General features: G+C 43.5%; 1 protein-coding gene across 1 annotated transcript in view; it reads left to right on the forward strand.

Annotated features, from left to right (window-relative positions):
• The window catches only part of ARMH3 (armadillo like helical domain containing 3), a 318,191-nt gene that overhangs the window by 28,108 nt on the left and 269,369 nt on the right, over positions 1–20,714 (forward strand). Inside the window, exons 3-5 of the mRNA XM_082267886.1 lie at positions 11,775–11,831; positions 14,900–15,046; positions 17,713–17,820. Coding sequence (XP_082124012.1) covers positions 11,775–11,831; positions 14,900–15,046; positions 17,713–17,820 — 312 coding nt within the window. The remainder of the gene's footprint in view (positions 1–11,774; positions 11,832–14,899; positions 15,047–17,712; positions 17,821–20,714) is intronic.

Raw genomic sequence — 20,714 nt, forward strand, 5'->3', positions numbered from 1 at the left:
TCTGTTCTCTGCAGATGAATTCAAGTTTCATAAATGAGGTGCTCAGTGGTCGGATTTATAAATAAAAGTATAGCTAAGGCCTTGTTCACACTTCTAGTAAGCAAGCTGGCTGCTCGATAATATCCATTAAATATAATTATTTATTGGCTGCAATTCAGCAGTCCCCAACCTTCCAAGCACCAGGGATCGGCCTCACAGAAGACAACACCACCATGAACCCTTGGGGGGGGGGGGGCTTTATTTTTTTTTATCTTTATTTGTATCTCTTTGGCTGACCACATGAGTTCAATTTTTTTATTATTATGAAAAAATTTTATTTATTATTATTAAAAGACAAATGTTTTTATTTGTATCGGTTTGACTGATCACATGAACTCTATGTAACATTATTAATAATATTGAATTGAGCTCATGTAATCAGCCAAACCGATTCAAATAAAGATTGGGAAAAAAAAAAAAGATTGAAAAATATACAGGGTGCATCTCATAAAATTAGAATATCATCATAAAGTTAATTTATTTCAGTAATTCAATAAAAAAAAAGTGAAACTCCTATATTTTATATAGATGTGTTACACACAGAGTGATATATTTCAAACATTTCTTTGTTTTAATTTTGATGATTATGGCTTACAGCGAGTGACACCCCAAAATTCAGTATCTCGGAAAATTAGAATATTAACATAAGACCAATAAATAAAACAAAAAAAAAAGGATTTCTAATACAGAAATGTTGGCGTAGTGAAAAGTCTGTCCATGTACAGTATAGGATGCACTCAATACTTGGCCGGGGCTCCTTTTGCATGAATTACTGCATCAATGCGGTGTGGCATGGAGGCGATCAGCCTGTGGCACTGCTGAGGTGTTATGGAAGCCCAGGTTGCTTTGATAGCGGCCTTCAGCTACTCTGCATTGTTGGGTCTGGTGTCTCTCATCTTCTTCTTCACAATACCCCACAGATTCTCTATGGGGTTTAGGTCAGGGTAGTTTTCTTGCCATGAATGTGGGTGATGTCATGACGCTCTCTAGTATTGGTAGGTAGTACAAAGTAAGGAGGGGGGGGGACAAGATTGGGGAGGGGGGATAAAGAATAAATGGGGGGTAGTGGAGCAGCGGAGAAAGGAATCCAATAGGTGGTAGGGGGGGGGGCACCTTCAGCGGCTGCCAACTGGAGCATGGAGAGGCTCTGAGGAATAAAAATACATAATGAATGTAGCAACTTACTCTTAGGTAAGGATGAACTGGTAAGGTGGGTATGGCAAGCTCTTCTATCTTCTTCTCCTAGGTAGGTGCAGTGGAGGAAGGTGGCTGTGTGCCGGTGTATCTGTGGGGAAGCTGTTGTTCAGCAGCTTGTCCGTGGGTTTGAGCGGCGGCGGAGGGTTCTCAGTAAGGCTCCATCTACCTGCTTCCGGTCTGACCAACGTCACTTCCTGCTAGGGAGAAGATAGGGGTTGCATGCGTTCGGAGCATCCGTGCTCCTTCGTCAGGCAGTCAAGTTTTCTTGCCAATCAAGCACAGTGATCCCATGATCATGTGACCAGGTATTGGTAGATTTGGCAGTGTGGGCGGTGCCAAGTCCTGCTGGATGAAATCAGCATCTCCATAAAACTGGTCAGCAGAGGGAAGCATGAAGTGCTCTAGAATTTTCATGGTAGAGGGCTGCACTGACTTTGGACTTGATCAAACACAGCGGACCAACACCAGCAGATGACACGGCTCCCCAAATCTTTACGGACTGTGGAAAATTTTGCATTTAATTTGGAAATCATGGTCCCAGAGTCTGGAGGAGGAGTGAAGAGGCACAGAATCCAAGTTGCATGAAATTCGGTGTCTGGTATGGTTTTTAAAATCCATACCAGACCCTTATCTGAGCATGCAGCCTGGCCGGCCAGCAAAACAGGGGGGGGGGGGGGGATAACAAAAAATGTTCAAAAAGTGATAAAAACTCAAGACACAGTTCCTTTGTTAAAAAAAACAATGTTCCCCGATGTAGATCCATTGACAATGGGTCTGGTATGGATTAGGGAGGGGACCCCACACTGTTTTTTTTCCCCTAATTTTGGCATTGGGTTCCCCTTAAAATCTGTATCCAAATGATGAGTCATCCTTTGTTAAGGACACGGTGTCCGGCTTCCCAGTCCACTCCTTAACAACCAGCAATTGTTAAAGACGCCAATGGCCACCCGCTCCAATAATTTGTATCTGAACCGGATATAAATTGTAGCTGAACAGCTGCTTTGGAAATTCGTAGTGAAAACTGAGGGGAAATTTGCTCCGGACATGTGTAAACCGAGACTTATATTTAACCAGGCCAAAGCATCGAAAACAGAACCACCTTTACACAGTGAGGGGAAAAAAGTATTTGACCCCCTGCAGGGGCGGACTGACAACTCATGGGGCCCCCGGGCAATAGGAGATCATGGGGCCCCCTGTGTCCTCACCCACACCCAAGCCACACCCACACAAAGCCCCACCTACATATTACACTGCCTACGCTACATGCGTTTGTCACAGAATTTCTCTACACTATGTTTAAAATAAATGTTTATTATAGAAAATAAAGAAAAATAAACTTACATTAAAGAAAGTACAACAATGGTACATTTCCAAACTTAAAGTGATGTTCCACTCAAAAGTGGAAGCTATGCTTATCTGATTCCCCCCTCCCCTTCCGGTGCCACATTTGGCACCATCGGGGGCGGGTACCTGTTTTTGACAGGTACCCTGTCCCCACTTCAGTCAGACCTTGCCGTAGTGAGATACATCAGCATTTGCATCCCCTCCTCCTTCCCCTGCTGCCGGGCCAGTAAGAGCGCAGCGCACTTCACGCATGCACAGTTGGGAACCGGCTGTGAAGCCCCTTACAGTCAATGGTGGCGGCAGCACCTGACAGCCAATGGAAACACGGCTGGATTCCAGGACAGGTAAGTGTCCTAGTATTAAAAGTCAACAGCTACAGTATGTGTAGCTGCTGACCTTTAATTTTTTGAGGTAGGGGTGGAACTCCACTTTAAGGTTTTCATAAATTAACACAATATAACAGGTGCAACAAATGTCTACTTAGCTGAACAGTTTAATAAAAAAATATACAAAAAATTAAAAATACAAAGCTCTGACCAGCATGTTACAAAATTTTGGACCTAGAATTACTTTCACTCTGACGTTCCCGACAATACCATACATAAATGGCGCTACTATTGTTTACATATGTGTGCTCGTCCTACATAATGCTTTTTATATAGAGGGTGTGCTTTACACTTTTAATAACATATATATATATAGTATGTAAATCATTTTTATATAATTTTCACTAACCACCAATGTAAGGGGCATTCCTCCCATCGACCACCATTGTAAGGGGATTTGTTTCTACAGGCCACCAATGTAAGGAGCATTCTTATTGCTAACCACCATGTAAGGAGCATTCTTCCCACTCCCACTGACCACCAATGTAAGGGACATTCTTCCCACTGACCACCAATGTAAGGGACATTCTTCCCACTGACCACCAATGTAAGGGTCATTCTTCCCACTGACCACCAATGTAAGGGACATTCTTCCCACTGACCACCAATGTAAGGAGCATTCTTCCCACTGATCACCAATGTAAGGAACATTCTTCCCATTGACAACCAATGAAGGGACATTCTTCCCACTGACCACCAATGTAAGGAGCATTCTTCCCACTGACCACCAATGTAAGGAGCATTCTTCCCACTGACCACCAATGTAAGGAACATTCTTCCCACTGACCACCAATGTAAGGAACATTCTTCCCACTGACCACCAATGTAAGGAGCATTCTTCCCACTGACCACCAATGTAAGGAACATTCTTCCCACTGACCACCAATGTAAGGAGCATTCTTCCCACTGACCACCAATGTAAGGAGCATTCTTCTCACTGATAACCAATGTAAGGAGCATTCTTCCCACTGACCACCAATGTAAGGAGCATTCTTCCCACTGACCACCAATGTAAGGAGCATTCTTCTCACTGACCACCAATGTAAGGAGCATTCTTCCCACTGACCACCAATGTAAGGAGCATTCTTCTCACTGATAACCAATGTAAGGAGCATTCTTCCCACTGACCACCAATGTAAGGAGCATTCTTCCCACTGACCACCAATGTAAGGAACATTCTTCCCACTGACCACCAATGTAAGGAGCATTCTTCTCACTGATAACCAATGTAAGGAGCATTCTTCCCACTGACCACCAATGTAAGGAGCATTCTTCCCACTGACCACCAATGTAAGGAGCATTCTTCTCACTGATAACCAATGTAAGGAACATTCTTCTCACTGACCACCAATGTAAGGAACATTCTTCTCACTGACCACCAATGTAAGGAGCATTCTTCCCACTGACCACCAGTGTAAGGAGCATTCTCCCTGCTGAAGTCTATGGATGTCAGTGTTATGTATATAGGGAACAACACTCAGTATACAGATATCAGTGTAACATATAGGGAATATAACTCACTAAGTGCCGGTTCACATTAGTGCGATGCGGGAACGCTGCGAATATACAGCCTGTTCCCGCATCGCATCCGCACCTCTGGCAGTTCACACTGCCATATGCGATACGCAGGGGGTGTCAATTAAAAGTTAACGACAACCCCAGTTGCGATCGCATATCCCAGTGCGATCTGCAAGTTCGCACAGGATCGGATCGCACAAGTGTGAACCACTGTGCGATCCGATTCTGATGCGGCTCAAAAAATGCCTCTTGTGCGAGTTTGCTGTGAATGCACTGCAAATTCAGCCATACAAAGTGTATGGCTGAACTCGCATCCGCACAGGAGATCGCATGTAATGAAGGAGCAGTGCGCTCCGAATTACATGCGATCTCGCAAACTGCACAAGTGTGAACCGGCACTAAGTGCTATTCCCTATTTATAACACTGATATCTATACACTGAGCAGCACTCAGTCTCAGTGTACAGATATGAGTGTGCACTCAGTGTACTAGGAAATAGCACCTGTAGATGGGCATTGGGCAAGAAGAAACACTTAGCCTGGCTTGTGATTTTAGACATACCACTAAATTGCGGTGATTACACACTGACCTGCTGCTGCTGCACACCATGCAGGTCAGATGGCTATCTCTGAGATGACTTCACTCCGTGTGCACTCTGCAGCCTCCAGCTCTCTCATCGTCTGTCTCCCCCGGCAGGAACGTATATTGTGGCCCCGCCCCTCTGCTGAATTCCTTAGGGGGAGAGGTGGCCGAAGCGCCTGTCACTGCTATCATCCTTATCGCTCTCTGATCTCAGCAGGCACTGGATCCTCTCATACAGCTGCATCAACTGCCGGCAGGGATGCCAAAGCTCGCTGCCTCCTCAGGGCATAAACCTCCTCTATCCTGCATGATAAGCTGTGGGCACATCCAGGGGCGGACTAAGCCTCTCATGGGGCCCCCCCCTGACTCGGGGCCCTCGGGCAGTGCCCGAACGCCCGAATGGTCAGTCCGCCCCTGACCCCCTGCTGATTTTGTACGTTTGCCCACTGACAAAGAAATGATCAGTCTATGATTTTAATGGTCGGTTTATTTTACCAATGAGGGACAGTAAAACAACAAAAATATCCAGAAAAACGCATTTCAAAAAAGTTATAAATTGATTTGCATTTTTAATGAGTGAAATAAGTATTTTATCTCCTATCAATCAGCAAGATTTCTGGCTCCCAGGTGTTTTCTATACAGGTAACGAGCTGAGATTTATGAGGACTCTCTTAAAGGGAGTGCTCCTAATCTCAGCTTGTTACCTGTATAAAAGACACCTGTCCACAGATGCAATCAATCAGATTCCAATCTCTCCACCATGGCCAAGACCAAAGAGCTGTCCAAGGAGGTCGGGGACAAGATTGTAGACCTACACAAGGCTGGAATGGGCTACAAGACCATCGCCAAGCAGCTTGGTGAGAGGTGACAACAATTGGTGCGATTATTCGCAAAGAGAAGAAACCCAAAATAACTGGGGCTCAATGCAAGATCTCACCTTGTGGATTTTCATTGATCATGAGAACGGTGAGGAATCAGCCAAGGAGCTACACGGGAGAATCTTGTCAATGATCTCAAGGCAAGCTGGGACCATAGTGACCAAGAAAACAATTGATAACACACTACGCCGTGAAGGACTGAAATCCTGCCCCTTGCTGAAGAAAGCCCATGTACAGGCCCGTCTGAAGTTTGATAATGAACATCTGAATGATTCAGAGGAGAACTGGGTGAAAGTGTTGTGGTCAGATGAGACCAAAATCGAGCTCTTTGGCATCAACTCAACTCGCTGTGTTTGGGGGAGGAGGAATGCTGCCTATGACGCCATCATACATGGAGATGGAAACATTATACTTTGGGGGTGTTTTTTCTGCTAAGGGGTCAGAACAACTTCACCGCATCAAAGACATGATGGACAGGGCCATGTACAGTCAAATCTTGGGTGAGAACCTCCTTCCCTCAGCCAGGGCATTGAAAATGGGTCACAGATGTGTATTCCAGCATGACAATGACCCAAAACACATGGCCAAGGCAACAAAGGAGTGGCTCAAGAAGAAGCACATTAAGGTCCTGGAGTGGTCTAGCCAGTCTCCAGACTTTAATCCCATAGAAAATATGTGGAGAGAGCGAAAGGTTCGAGTTACAAAACATCAGCCTCCAAACCTTAATGACTTGGAGAGGATCTGCAAAGAGGAGTGGGACAAAATCCCTCCTGAGATGTGTGCAAACTCATAATTTATTTGTCAGTGGGCAAGCGTACAAAGTCAGCAGGGGGTCAAATACTTTTTTCCCCTCACTGTGTAAAGGTGGTTCTGTTTTTAGATGCTTTGGCCTGGATAAATATAACGCTTGGGTCACACGTGTCCAAAACAACAAGTTTTCCCTCACTGTAACACTTGAAGACGGCAAGACTTGTCTTTCTGATACGACAGGTCCACTTTACCTCCGTACATCTTCTGCCACCACAGCTGCCATATCTTTATGACCGATGCATCACCTCCCCGCATAGTTTAAAGTTTTTTTTTTTTTTTTTCAATGTAACTTTTTTTTATTTTTTTTAATTAGTGTTGCTTGTCTGGCGAACAATGCCAGCTGTCTCCCGGAGATATCGCACTCGTCGTTCAGCCTAATGTCAGCTCCTGCGCTTCATGTCATTATTCATGTAATGCGGGACAATTTTTTTAATTTTTTAATTTTTTTACATTTTTTTTATTTTAAAAGGTTGCCATAGCGACCAAGCGACTTAAGTCCTTTTGTCGCCATGGCATTCTTTCAATTAATTTAAAATAGAAGGATGGTAAAAATAGGATTTATGAAGCGTGCCCGGATAATGAGGGGATTGTTCAGGTCTTCCCAAAGTGGGATTGTTCTACAAACAGACAGAACAACGAGTAACCCATCCACTGAACCGTCCCGTCACCGCGATTATAGGCCTTGTAAGAATGCAGGGCTTGTTTATCTCTTAGAAATTGCCGCCACCGAGCTATTTGTAGAGTGAATTATTAGGGGGTCTCTATTGTGGGAAATAAATGGCTTCATGCGATTAATTGCAGCGTTTTCCTCACAAGGAAGTTATTTCTTAAAGTTGGTTTCCACCTTAAGCCCCGTGCACACGACCATATACAATTCAGAACTCTGGTGCCCAACCTGCAGCTCTGGGGACCGGATGTGGCCTTGTGACACTTTCTGTTTGGCCCTTGGGACCCCTGCAGAAACAAATCTGTGTTTCAATATTTCCCTGTTATAGCAATGATTTCTAGCAGTCTCATGTTATGTCTCCAGTCTATGACTGTCTCCATCAACTCCTATAGCATGTCCACAGTCTCTGACCATCTCTAGTATCATGTCCACAGTCTCTGACCATCTCTAGTATCATGTCCACAGTCTCTGACCATCTCTAGTATCATGTCCACAGTCTCTGACCATCTCTAGTATCATGTCCGCAGTCTCTGACCATCTCTAGTATCATGTCCGCAGTCTCTGACCATCTCTAGTATCATGTCCGCAGTCTCTGACCATCTCTAGTATCATGTCCACAGTCTCTGACCATCTCTAGTGTCTGGTCACCTCTAGTATCATGTTTGCAGTCTTTGGCCATCTCTAGTATAATTTCCACAGTCTCTTACCATCTTTAGAATCATGTCCTCAGTCTCTAACCATCTCCTATATCATGTCCAGTTGTCCAGTCTCTGACTATCTCCTGTATCATGTCCACAGTTTGAACATCTCTGGTTTCATATCCGCAGTTTCTGACCATTTCTAGTGTCGTGTCTCCAATTGCTGAACATCTCCTGCAGCAAGTCCCCAGTCCTGACCATTTTTTGTATCATGTCTGCAGTCTCGGACCATCTCTAGTGTCGTGTCCACAGTCTCTGACCATCTCTAGTGTCGTGTCCGCAGCCTCTGACCATCTCTAGTGTCGTGTCCGCAGCCTCTGACCATCTCTAGTGTCGTGTCCGCAGCCTCTGACCATCTCTAGTGTCGTGTCCGCAGCCTCTGACCATCTCTAGTGTCATGTCCGCAGCCTCTGACCATCTCTAGTGTCGTGTCCGCAGCCTCTGACCATCTCTAGTGTCGTGTCCGCAGCCTCTAACCATCTCTAGTGTCGTGTCCGCAGCCTCTGACCATCTCTAGTGTCGTGTCCGCAGCCTCTGACCATCTCTAGTGTCGTGTCCGCAGCCTCTGACCATCTCTAGGTGTCGTGTCCGCAGCCTCTGACCATCTCTAGGTGTCGTGTCCGCGGCCTCTGACCATCTCTAGTGTCGTGTCCGCGGCCTCTGACCATCTCTAGTGTCGTGTCCGCGGCCTCTGACCATCTCTAGTGTCGTGTCCGCGGCCTCTGACCATCTCTAGTGTCGTGTCCGCAGCCTCTGACCATCTCTAGTGTCGTGTTCGCAGCCTCTGACCATCTCTAGTGCTGTTTCCGCAGTCTCTGACCATCTCCTGTATTATAATTATAGTCTTTGGCTATATCCTGTTGTGTGTCTACTATCTTTGACCAGCACTTTGACATTGTTGAGCCCATGCTTGAAAATTACTTCTCAGGCTAAAGCAGCTTCACAATCTTCATAGGCAACGAGGATCCCAGGCTATAGCAGCTTCACAATCTCCATAGGCAATGAGGATCCCAGGCTCTACTCTACTAGGGATTACAGGAAATTGGGCAATGGCCTCATCCTCAGGCATAGTTTCTTCTGGCACAGATCTTCCTTGTTGTTATGTCATTATGCAGTCCTGCTGCCAGCTTATGCTGCTGGCCTTTTATTTAGGAAATTTAGGTAGACGACCCGCTTGGGTGTATCCTTTCTCACTACTTCCTTTACATTCATTTTCTATGGGTGAAACATTTCCCAATTCAACCTCTAGACCATACTATTGTATTAACTATGACATAGGTCATCTTATGTCAAAAGGGCAAGCTATTGTTGATCTTGGTTACCTGAATGCATCAAATAAAACAAAAATAAGTGTGTGTGGACCCTTTAAATTTAATCACAAAGTGAAACAAAGCTAAAAATCATAAACCTGAATAATAAGAGCGAAGCATAAATACATACAGTATGTGCCAAAAAAGTCCAAATATTATATCAAAAGAATGCATCGTCTAAACAGAATACAATGGAAGCATCTAACTGCCAACTGACCTTTTCCCTACACACATTAATAGTAATATCTCTATGTTACCATTGTATTAGAGGACAGCTTGTGCAAACATATCCAGTGGTATTTGTTTGAAACATAATGTTACAAATTGCTTATGTACAGTAAGTCTGAGAAAATCAAAAACCGATTTTATATTTTTATATCTTATTTATATATATATATAATACACACACCGTATCTCACAAAAGTAAGTACACCCCTCACATTTTTGTAAATATTTTATTCTATCTTTTCATGTGACAACACTGAAGAAATGACACTTTGCTACAATGTAAAGTAGTGAGTGTACAGCTTGTATAACAGTGTAAATTTGCTGTCCCCTCAAAATAACTCCACACACAGCCATTAATGTCTAAACCACTGGCAACAAAAGTGAGTAAACCCCTCAGTCAAAATGTCCAAATTGGGCCAAAAGTATTTTGTGTGGCCACCATTATTTTCCAGCACTGCCTTAACCCTCTTGGGCATGGAGTTCACCAGAGCTTCACAGGTTGCCAATGGAGTCCTCTTCCACACCTCCATGATGACATCACAGAGCTGGTGGATGTTAGAGACCTTGCGCTCCTCCAGTATTTCACTAGTCCACCCTTTTATGCATATTTTTAAGAGTATATTAGTGTTCTTTGAGGTTTCATCTAGTCTCTATGTTCTCACCATTTGCGGCTCTTGGAACGCAGCCACGTCACTTCTGGTTCTGACGATTTTGTTAGTTCTGTCGGCTGGATGTGGAATGCCTTCCGGTATTTGGTACGCAACAATGTAATTTCCGGTTTCAATTCAGGAATGCAATTGCCTTTTGGTTGTTTCTCGTTCCGGCTTTTACTATATATAAATAGCGACCCACGCACTAGATGACCATGCCCCTGATGACGTCTACGATGACGAAACGCGTCGGAAAAGGAGCTGAGTCACGGGATGTTGCAGCCGGACATTGTGTTAGTTGGAAACATTCTCTAGTCCACACAGTTTCATTTGGATCTACATGCAATTTTACCTATTTGGCTTGTGAGCATTTTGGTCTTTTATTAAACCTCTTTAGTGGTAATACTACGCAATGAAGTGTTTCTTGCTTGTTTCCATATCCTGTGTGATCTGAGGTACTTTCCTGGAGGGAATGGGATATAGCTTAGTGCATACGGTCAATGTACATTGCAGGGATTTTTACAAACTTTATAGCAGCAGATTCTTTCCTTTTTCTACTGTGAAAAAATAGCTGTCTGCTTCACCAGACGGTTTCTGAATGGGAGGGTCTGAATCCTTATAATCACCTGGTGCACTCTCCGTGTTCTCATGAGAAAAGCTGAGGGTCTGCGTCCCTTTTTAGAAGCATTTCTCCCTTGGAGTATCTCACTAAAACTGAAATTCCTAATGCAGTGGATGCCTAAAATCTGACTTGTATCTTAGTGCAGACTTTTGGGAAAATCAGTGAGCCATTCACACAAGCAGGAAATTACATTTCTGGGGCCATCCCAAAAAAAACAAAACGAAAAAAAAAAAACTGCCCCCAGGTTTTTATATTGCAGTGAATTTTATAGAAAATGACAGCAACTGTAGATAGATGCTTTGTGTAGCAATTTTATATAATCTATATATCATTTTTTATTTTGGATGGCCCCAGAAATGTAAGAAAATTACATCAACTGTAGATAGAAAAGGAAAGCTCATTGTCAATAATTTTACATTCCAATATGGCTTGTGTAGCAATTTTATATAATAATAATAATAATAATAATAATAATAATATATATATATATATATATATATATATATATATATATATATATATATATATATATATATATATATATATATATATTTTTTTTTTTTTTTTTTTTTTTGGGGGATGGCCCCAGAGATGTAAGAAAATTACAGCAACTGTAGATAGAGAAGAAAAAGGTCATTTTCAATAATTTTAAATTACAATATGGCTTGTTTAGCATTTTTTTATAATATATGTTTTTTTTTTATGGCCCCAAAGGAAAGGTCATTTTCAATCAATGTTATATAATATATAATCTTTTTTTTTTATTATTTCTATTGAAGTTGATTTGTCCTTTAAAAATAAACTTGTTACTAGAATAAATTTTATTGTTGTTCTATGTCCTGTAGAAAGATGATCCCACCAAATCCAACCCGAGATTCTGGGATGAATTATTCCTTATGAAGGTAACCGCCCATGTTTTTTTCCTTCCAGTTTCCATTATCTTCTCTATGCAAAAATATTGTTTTATGCAAAAGACATATTCTCTGAGGCCTAGTATGGGCAATATGGCAACTTGCTGACTTGACAAGATCCACAGGCGGTGACAACTCACCAAGAAGACTCAGAAGTAGAACACAATGTAATTTGTTGGGTATTTGTTGAGTGGCGATAAGACGTTTCTTTCTAAAAGCTTCCATATTCTACAAGGGTAAGGGCTCATTTAGACTTGCTTCAAAATGTGGCATTGGACACACTTTTTTTTAAAGCACTTTAATTGCCAATCAAAGCTCCTGTCACTAAATAAAATGGTCACCTTACAGTCCTGTTCACACGTTGTTTGCTTCACTTAAAAAATAATCCCCCCATGTCGCTTTCTTGGTGCTTCAAAGCATCTCCAAAGACTCCATAGAAGTCTCTGACAAGGCTTGCTAACGGCATCTGAAGCTTTAACTTCATTTTCTTATGGAGGTATGAGATATCCCAGGATGCACTGGGAAACCAACAAGTGAACCAGAAAGACGTTATCAGTGGACACTTCTGGTTCATGTGTATCTATTCTGGGAGATTCTGGTGCAGATGTCACATCTGGTGTGCAGCATGGAGCAGCAGGAAGGTGAGCGGGGTCTGGACTGGGGCAGAGCAACTAGAAGATGGCACACCTGGTGTGCAACATGGGAACGCTATAGTGGAAGGTGAGGAGGGACCGTAGAGAGAGGACTGAGTGGCAGAGGATCAGCAGAGCTGAGGGACTTGAGCAGGAGAAACTGGCAGATGTCATACGTGGTGAGAAGCGTGAGAGCAATATGGTGGGAGGTGAGCAGGGACAGGGGAGAGAGGAGGATCAGCAAAGCTGGGGGTTACTGCTGAGTGGGGGATCAGCAGAGCTGGGGTTTACTGCTGAGTGGGGATCAGCAGAGCTGAAGGTTACTACCGAGCGGGGGATCAGCAGAGCTGGGGGTACTACTGAAAAGAGGGTCTGCTGGATAAAGATACGAATAAGCTGGGAACTTGCTGAACAAGGGGACTAATGAACTGGTGTTCTTCTGGGCTCCTTTAAAACAAATAGAAATTCAAAACACACACAGGGTATTTGTCAAGCTTTATTAATGCTTCAAAAAAGAATAATCGAAGCATCAAAAACACATCAAAAAAGCATGTTGAACTGGTAGGCGCTTGAATGTGTGGTAAAGTGGAAGCAAGTGTAAATGAGCCCTAAAGCAGAAAATATACTGAACACGGGAGTGTCTAACTTGTGACTTAACACGGTCAGGAATCAGGCTTGGAGACCAGTAGCTATAGCAGTAGAGAGGCCCCCAGTGACCAGGATAAGTATACAAGCAGGCCACCCTGGCGATGACACGGGCTCAACTGAGGTGCAGAGTCTAAGCACTAATCAATATTCACTAGAGCACCTGATGGTGGTGATGCATGTTAGTACCAGGTTGGGGTCCTCAGGAACCCCTCACAAGGAGGTGAGCAAGCCGGGGTCCAGTAGCAGATATAGCAGGTTGGGATCAAGCAGAAGCATAGTCAGGAAACAAGCCAAAGGTCGGTAACAAGTGTTTTCAGGTTGGGATCAAGCAGAAGCATAGTCAGGAAACAAGCCAAAGGTCGGTAACAAGTGTTTGCAGGTTGGGATCAAGCAGAAGCATAGTCAGGAAACAAGCCAAAGGTCGGTAACAAGTGTTTGCAGGTTGGGATCAAGCAGAAGTGTAGTCAGGAAACAAGCCAAAGGTCGGTAACAAGTGTTTGCAGGTTGGGATCAAGCAGAAGTGTAGTTGAGGGACAAGCCAAAGGAAGGTAATGAGTGATAGTAAAGATACAGATGACAGGGCAACAGGAGTGGCAAAGGAGATATTGGGTGTAGAGAGCAAAATAATCTACCAAACAGGAAGTGAAAAGGCGGGGCTTAAATAGGAAGTTCATGGGAGGCGCAAAGGGTTTAAAGTTCAAGAGAAACAAGGTTCTCAGGATCGCCCCACCAGGAGGTGAGCAACCCGGGGTCCAGTAGCAGAAATAGCAAGTAGGCATCAAACCGAAACGTAGTCAGTAAACAAGCCATTGAACAGACAAGGACTCACTGCTCAAGGTGGTGTAATTGCCTGATGACTCACACAGGTGCATGCCCTGGCTCGCCTCTGTGAAAACTTGATAAAAGAAAAGGTATTGGCAGCACTCCAGGTTGAGTCAAAATCCAGATTTATTGACTGGACATCCAAATATGACAATCGTAACAAGGTAAGCCTTGACGTACCTTGTCACGATTGTCATATTTGGATGTCCAGTCAATAAATCTGGATTTTGACTCAACCTGGAGTGCTGCCAATTCCTTTTCTTTTATCAAGTAAACAACCCAAAGGTCAATAACAAGTGCTTTTAGGTCGGGATCAAGCAGAAGTAAAGTCGGGGAACATGCCAAAGGTTAGTAACAAGTGGTTTCAGGTTGGGATCAAGCAGAAGCGTAGTAGAGGAACATGCCAAAGGTCAGTAATAAGTAGTTGCAGGATGGGATCAAGCAGTCGAGGTCAGAGGTCGGTAATGGGTGGTAGAGAAAATGGAGATGGCAATAGGAATATTAAGCGAGATATTGGCTGTAGAGAGCACAATAATCTGGCAAAACAGGAAGTACAAAGGCGAGGCTTAAATAGGAAGTTCATGAGAGGCGCAAAGGGTTCAAAGTTCAAGAGAAACAAGACACAAGGAAGGAATATTCAGGGAGCTGTCCAGCATCTCGGGTGGCTCAGCAAAAAGAACCCCCCCAGACACAGCAGAGGTCGCAGGTTCAGACACAGGTCCTGACAGGGCTGGTCTAACAGCAAAACAGTGTAGAGTGGAACGTATCAAATAAAATAAATTAACCGACCTCTGTGGCAGCAGAACTGAAGAGCTGTCTGCTGCGTTCAAAGGTAATGGCCCAGATTTTGGAAGGAAGCCATGTTTGTCCATCTACAGCTAACATGGAGCATTTGCACTGGCTTAGAATGGCTTTATATGATTGTCTTGTTTGTTTCCATAACTTTACTCTCTCCAGGTCAACTTAGAATATCTGGAAGCCAAGCTAGAATCTCTGGATGGTGAAGAATTAATGAAAATTAAGGATAATATTAACAGCCTGTTCCAGCACTGCATCCAGGCTCTGAAGGCTGACCACCAGATCCGGGTGGTCAATGCATTGCAGGTAATGCGCCCCCACCTAGTTCTTCCATGAAGAAAAAATCCTTTTTTTTCTTTTTTGTTTTCTTATTTCTATTTCTGACACTTGTTGTCTACAAGTTAAAATCAGTATAGAAAATTACGTAGAACCCCCCATACATTTATTTATATATATATGTGTGTGTGTATGTATGTATGTATGTATGTATGTGTGTGTGTGTGTATGTATGTGTGTGTGTGTGTGTGTATATATATATATATATATATATATATATATATATATATATATATATAATATATAATATATACATTTTTTTTTTTTTTTTTAGTTTTTTTTTTTTTAGTAGAGACTCTAGGGAATAAAATGGAGATCGTTGTAATACTTTGTCACACTGTATTTGTGCAGCGGTCTTAGAAACACAATTTCTTTGGAAAAAAAAATAGCCCAATTTTTTCCTATAATGTGAAAGATAATGTTACGCCGAGTAAATAGATACCTAACATGTCATGCTTCAAACTTGCGCACGCTCGTGGAATGGCGACAAACATTGGTATTTAAAAATCTCCATAGGCGATGCTTTAAAAATTTCTACAGGCTACCAGTTTAGAGTTACAGAGGAGGTCTAGGGCTAGAATTATTGCTCTCACCCTAATGATCGCGGTGATACCTCACATATGTGGTTTGAACACTGTTTACATATGTGGGAGGGAGCGACTTGCGTCTGCATTCGCTTCTGCGTGTGAGCTCGGGGGGAGGGAGAGCTTTACATTTTTTTTTTCTTATACATAGTTACATAGTAGTTGAGGTTGAATAAAGACAATAGTCCATCCAGTTCAACCTGTGTAGGTGTGTGTGGCCGTAATCCTCTCTCATACCCCTGAATGTTTTGATCCTTGAGATTTACGTCTAAGAGTCTTTTGAAAGCCACCATACTTCCCGCAGAAACCACCTCCTGTGGTAGAGAATTCCACAATCTTGTAGCCCTAACAGTAAAGAACCCCCCACGTTGCCTGAGGTTAAAACGCTTCTCCTCTAATCGCATTGTATGCCCTCGAGTCCCCATGCAATCCCTTCGACTGAACAGCTTTTTTTCTAAGCTGAGATCCCCATTGAGATATTTAGAAATTGCTATCGTGTCCCCCCTCAGGCGTCTCTCCTCCAGGGAGAATAAATGTCTGTATTTTACCTTTTTTATTTTTACACTGTTCCTTTTTAAAAAATAAAAATTTTGATCAACTTTATTCCTATTACAAGGAATGTAAACATCCCTTGTAATATAAATAAGCAGGACAGACCTCAGATCTCACATCTACTCTTAAAAACAAAAAAAAAAAAAAATATTTTGTTTTTTTTCAGCAATAAAAAAATGGGCCCTTTTAGGCCATTGGGAGGAAACGACGTATGATGTCACCAGTGGTGTATTTTGGTTTTTGTGCTGCCCTAGGCAAGACTAAAATTGGGCGCCCTCCCCACCTATGTAACTTTGCCCCACTCCTTCTTTTGTAACGGATGTGGCTCCCTCCAAAATTGAAGGACTACAAGTGCCAGCATGAACCCTGAGATCTCACGAGAGGGGGGGGGGATGAGAGAGAGAGCGAGACAGAGAGAGGGGGATGAGAGAGAGGGGGGGGTGTGAGAGAGAAGAGAGGTGAGGGGGGGTGTGAGAGAGAGGGGGGGGGGTGAGAGAGAGGGGGGATGAGAGTGAGAGAGAGGGGGGTGAGAGATGGGGGAATGAGAGAGACGGCTCTAGCAAGCAGTGGCCAATGGAGTCTCAGGTGGAGGGGGGGCGGCTTCTTTGCTGCCCCCCTGCAAAGTGCCACCCAAGGCCTGGGCCTTGTTGGCCTAGGCCAAAATACAGCACTGGACGTCACTTTGGTCCTACAAGGCCATAGAGTTGAGTGGGGGCCAGCTTGCCCTCACTTGACTTCCTGCCTGGGACATGGATGGATCACATTGGTTTCCCCACTACCGACGGCTCCACTAAGCGGGGCAAAACGACCGGGAACAGGAAGCGACGGGAGGGGGGTGGGCACCTCTCCTGCCACCCATAAAAGTGATCCCGTGGCGCATCCGCCGCTGAGACCACTTTAATGTGAAAAAGGATTGCTGGCTGAGTAAGAAAATACCGGGGTTATGGCGTAAAACTGCGGTGGCCGGTCCGGAAGTGGTAAAATAGGCCATTCCTTGATGAAACAACAATTGTGGCTCAAAAAAAAGCTTATGTACCATCCACATGAGTTAGCCTCTACCCCCCCCTCCCTAAATAAATGTAAAGATACCCTCGTGTAGCATAGGTAGTTCAGAAAATGTTCATAAGGAGTTCCCATAAGAAGGGTGTTGTACTCCTGTGGGCAGCTCCACCTGAGACAGGAGCCAATCTCAGAACTTAGAAAAAAAAGGAACACAAGGGGGCGCTAGCTAAGTGCAGCATCAATGGGTTTATTACGATTAAAAAGCCAAATCCAAATGCACACTTGAGACAAGTGGCTCCTTCAGTGGTTGGCTTCCATCCAATGTGGCATGGCTGCAGATAAGCTCTTTGATTTTATATTGAGTTTGAATTTGGCCTTTTAACCATAAAAAAAAATCCATTACAGCTCCACTTATCTGGCGCCCCCTTGTGTTCTTTTTTTCGGTCCTTGATGAAATATGTTTTCCACCTCCTAAGATATTTTAATCTTTGTTTGCAGACCCTGTGTGCTCTAATTCGGGGCGTTCATCAGAAGAACAAGCCTACGTCGGGGTTTGACATCATTAACATGCTGATGGGGTTCGATAAGGCAGAACTTCGAATGAAGGTGAGAGTCCGATCTAAGCAGCCACTTTCATTGTAAAGTGATACTAAACACTGTCATTTACATTCTCCCTTCTATTTCTGTATGTGGATGACGGCACTGTAATAATTTTAAATAAAAAAACAAAAAAATATAACATAAATAAATATAAAAAATAAAAAACATAAATAAAAAATTTTAAATAAAAAATCTAAATACATTTTTCTAATGGATATTCAGCTGTCAAATGACCCAGCTCTCTCCCAGCCTGTCTGCAGGGAAACATAAGCAGGAGGAGCTGCTGGTCACATGTTAAAAAAAAAAAAAAAAACAGCCTTTGGAATACAGAGTAAAATAAATAATATCAATAAATTGTCATACAAATAAATATTTGAGATCAATTTGTTATTTTGTGGCAATAACATGGTGTGGGTGAACCTCTGCCAGTCACAGGCTGTATCCTGCCCCGCCAACCTGTGTCTTAGAATAAAAGGGAGGTGAAGTCTCCATCAATCTACATGTAATATCCCGCCCCCCATTGTGTTTAGCTGGTTAGTGGGCATTAAGGAGGAGGGAGGGAGTGGGCTGTCATTTACCACTGTGTATACGCCCACATGTGTGACTCTATAGTCACATGGGCTGCTCAGATGTGATAGGGAGGAAATGCCCGTCATAGAGACTGACTGAAAACTGAGCATGTGCAGAGCTGCCAACACTGCTCTGCAAAATCCTCAACTGCATTGGGGACATGGACAGAAGGGGGAGACAGAGAGCAGCAGGATCAACCAGGATTTTTGTAATGTGGAGGGTTAACCACTTCGGTTCCACAGGGAGTGTGACAAGCCCGCTTTACTGCATATACACACTGATTTAACTGTTGTGGGCTTAGTAACACTTTAACCGCTTGCCGACCGCCGCAAGTACATTTACTGCGGTGCGGCGGTCAGCCCCTCCTGGGCAAAGCGACGTAGTACTACGTTGCTCGCCCAGGAGCCTGTATCGGGCGAGCGCGCGCTGCCGGAGGTGCGCTCCCGCCCCCGCTCGTTCACTGAGGTCCCCGCGTGGGTGACCGCCGGCTCCAATGTCCGCCAGTCACTCGCGATCTCCCGCTGGAGAGGGAGAAAGGCAGGCGGCTGATGTAAACAAAGCCGTCTGTCATTCTCCCTGGTGTAACTGCAGAGATCATATGATCCTGCTATGTAGGATCTCATGTCTTTGTGGTTACATCAAAAGCCACCCCCCTTGACAGTTAGACGCACGCCCCTAGGGACACATTTAACCCCTGCATCTCTAATAAAGTTAACCCCTTCCCTCCCAGTGTCATTTTTACAGTAACAGTGCATATTTTTAGCACTGATTACTGTAGTAATGTCACTGGTCCCCCCAAAGTGTCAAAAATGTCAGTCATGGGTCCTATCTGTCCGCCGCAATGTCGCAGTCCCGCAAAAAAAATCGCAGATCGCCGCCATTACTAGTTAAAAAAAAAAAAAAAATTACATAAATCTTTCCCGTAGTTAGTAAACGCAATAACTTTTGCGCAAACCAATCAAAATACGCTTATTGTGATTTTTTTTTTTTTTACCAAAAATATGTAGCCGAAAACAAATTGGCCTAAAATGTTAAAAAACTTTGATTTTTACATTTTTTTTTTTTTGGGGGGGGGGAATTTCATATAAAAAAATTTTAAAAATATTATTTTTTCGAAAATTGTCGCTATTTTTTTGTTTATAGCGCAAAAAATAAAAATCGCACAGGTGATCAAATACCACCAAAAGAAAGCTCTGTTTGTGGGAGAAAAAGGACGTCAATTTTATTTGGGTACAGCGTTGCACGACCGCGCAATTGTCCGGTAAAATCACGCAGTGCCGAATTCGCAAAATAGGCCCTGGTCTTTGAGCAGGAAAATCCTCCGGGGCTTAAGTGGTTAAGTCCAGCTTTTAAAAACTGTGAGCAGAACAGACATGCAAGAGGGAGATTTACCAAAACTGGAGAGTGCGAAATCAGGCGCAGCTCTGCATAGAAACCAATCGCTTTCAGTTTTTTTTTTTTTTTGTCCAAGCTTGATTGAACAAGCTGAATTTAGAAGCTGACTGATTTCTATGCATAGCTGCACCAGATTTTGCGCTTTAGTAAAACTGCCAGTTTTAGTAAATCAACCCTAATGTCTCTTTTGCAATAAAAGAAACTTACCTGCCTGCTCACATTCTGCTTTGGAATGACTCCCTGTGTACCCTGGTGACTGCACTCCTGCACATGTGCAGGAATGATCTCATCCCACGCCGGCCAATGAAGATGGCTGCAGCCTGGCATGGGGTAGAAGATGCCAGCGAGGAATGTCAGGTCATTGAAGGATAGGTAAATATCGCAGTTTCTCTCCTTTTTAAAAGTGGTGTCAAGGCAAGGTGCTGTGATGTTTACGGTACCCTGCCAGCCCCTCCCACCAGCCATGACCTGCCTGCATTGCCTATGTAGCACTGCCCCCCGCAGGAACTGCTGAGTATTGTCTTTACGGGCTTCCCTGGTTACCAGCACACATTTACGTGAACAAGTCTCTGAATCCCTCCTTGTTCCCAATGGCTCGACACCTTAATGAACAGTCTAGGGGTGTTGTTTGTTTTGTTTATTAATAATTTGGGATAGGAGAAGGGAATAGTGGGATACTCCTAATGGAACTATTTACATTGTTTGAGGACTTCTATCTTCAGAACTCTGCTTGGAAATATGGAACAGCCAGGCTGTTAATCCACACTGCCACTAGGGTGGATGGGGTTAAGTCTCTTGTTCTCTTTGGTCTCCAGATCTTAATCTTATAGAAAATTTATGGAGGGAACTGAAACTTTGAGTTGCCAAGCAACTGTTAAGAAACCTTAAGGATTTAGAGAAGATCTGTAAAGAAGAGTGGACTAAAATCCCTCCTG

This window comes from Pelophylax lessonae (assembly GCF_965119305.1).
Source record: "Pelophylax lessonae genome assembly, chromosome: 9".
Lineage (NCBI taxonomy): Eukaryota > Metazoa > Chordata > Amphibia > Anura > Ranidae > Pelophylax > Pelophylax lessonae.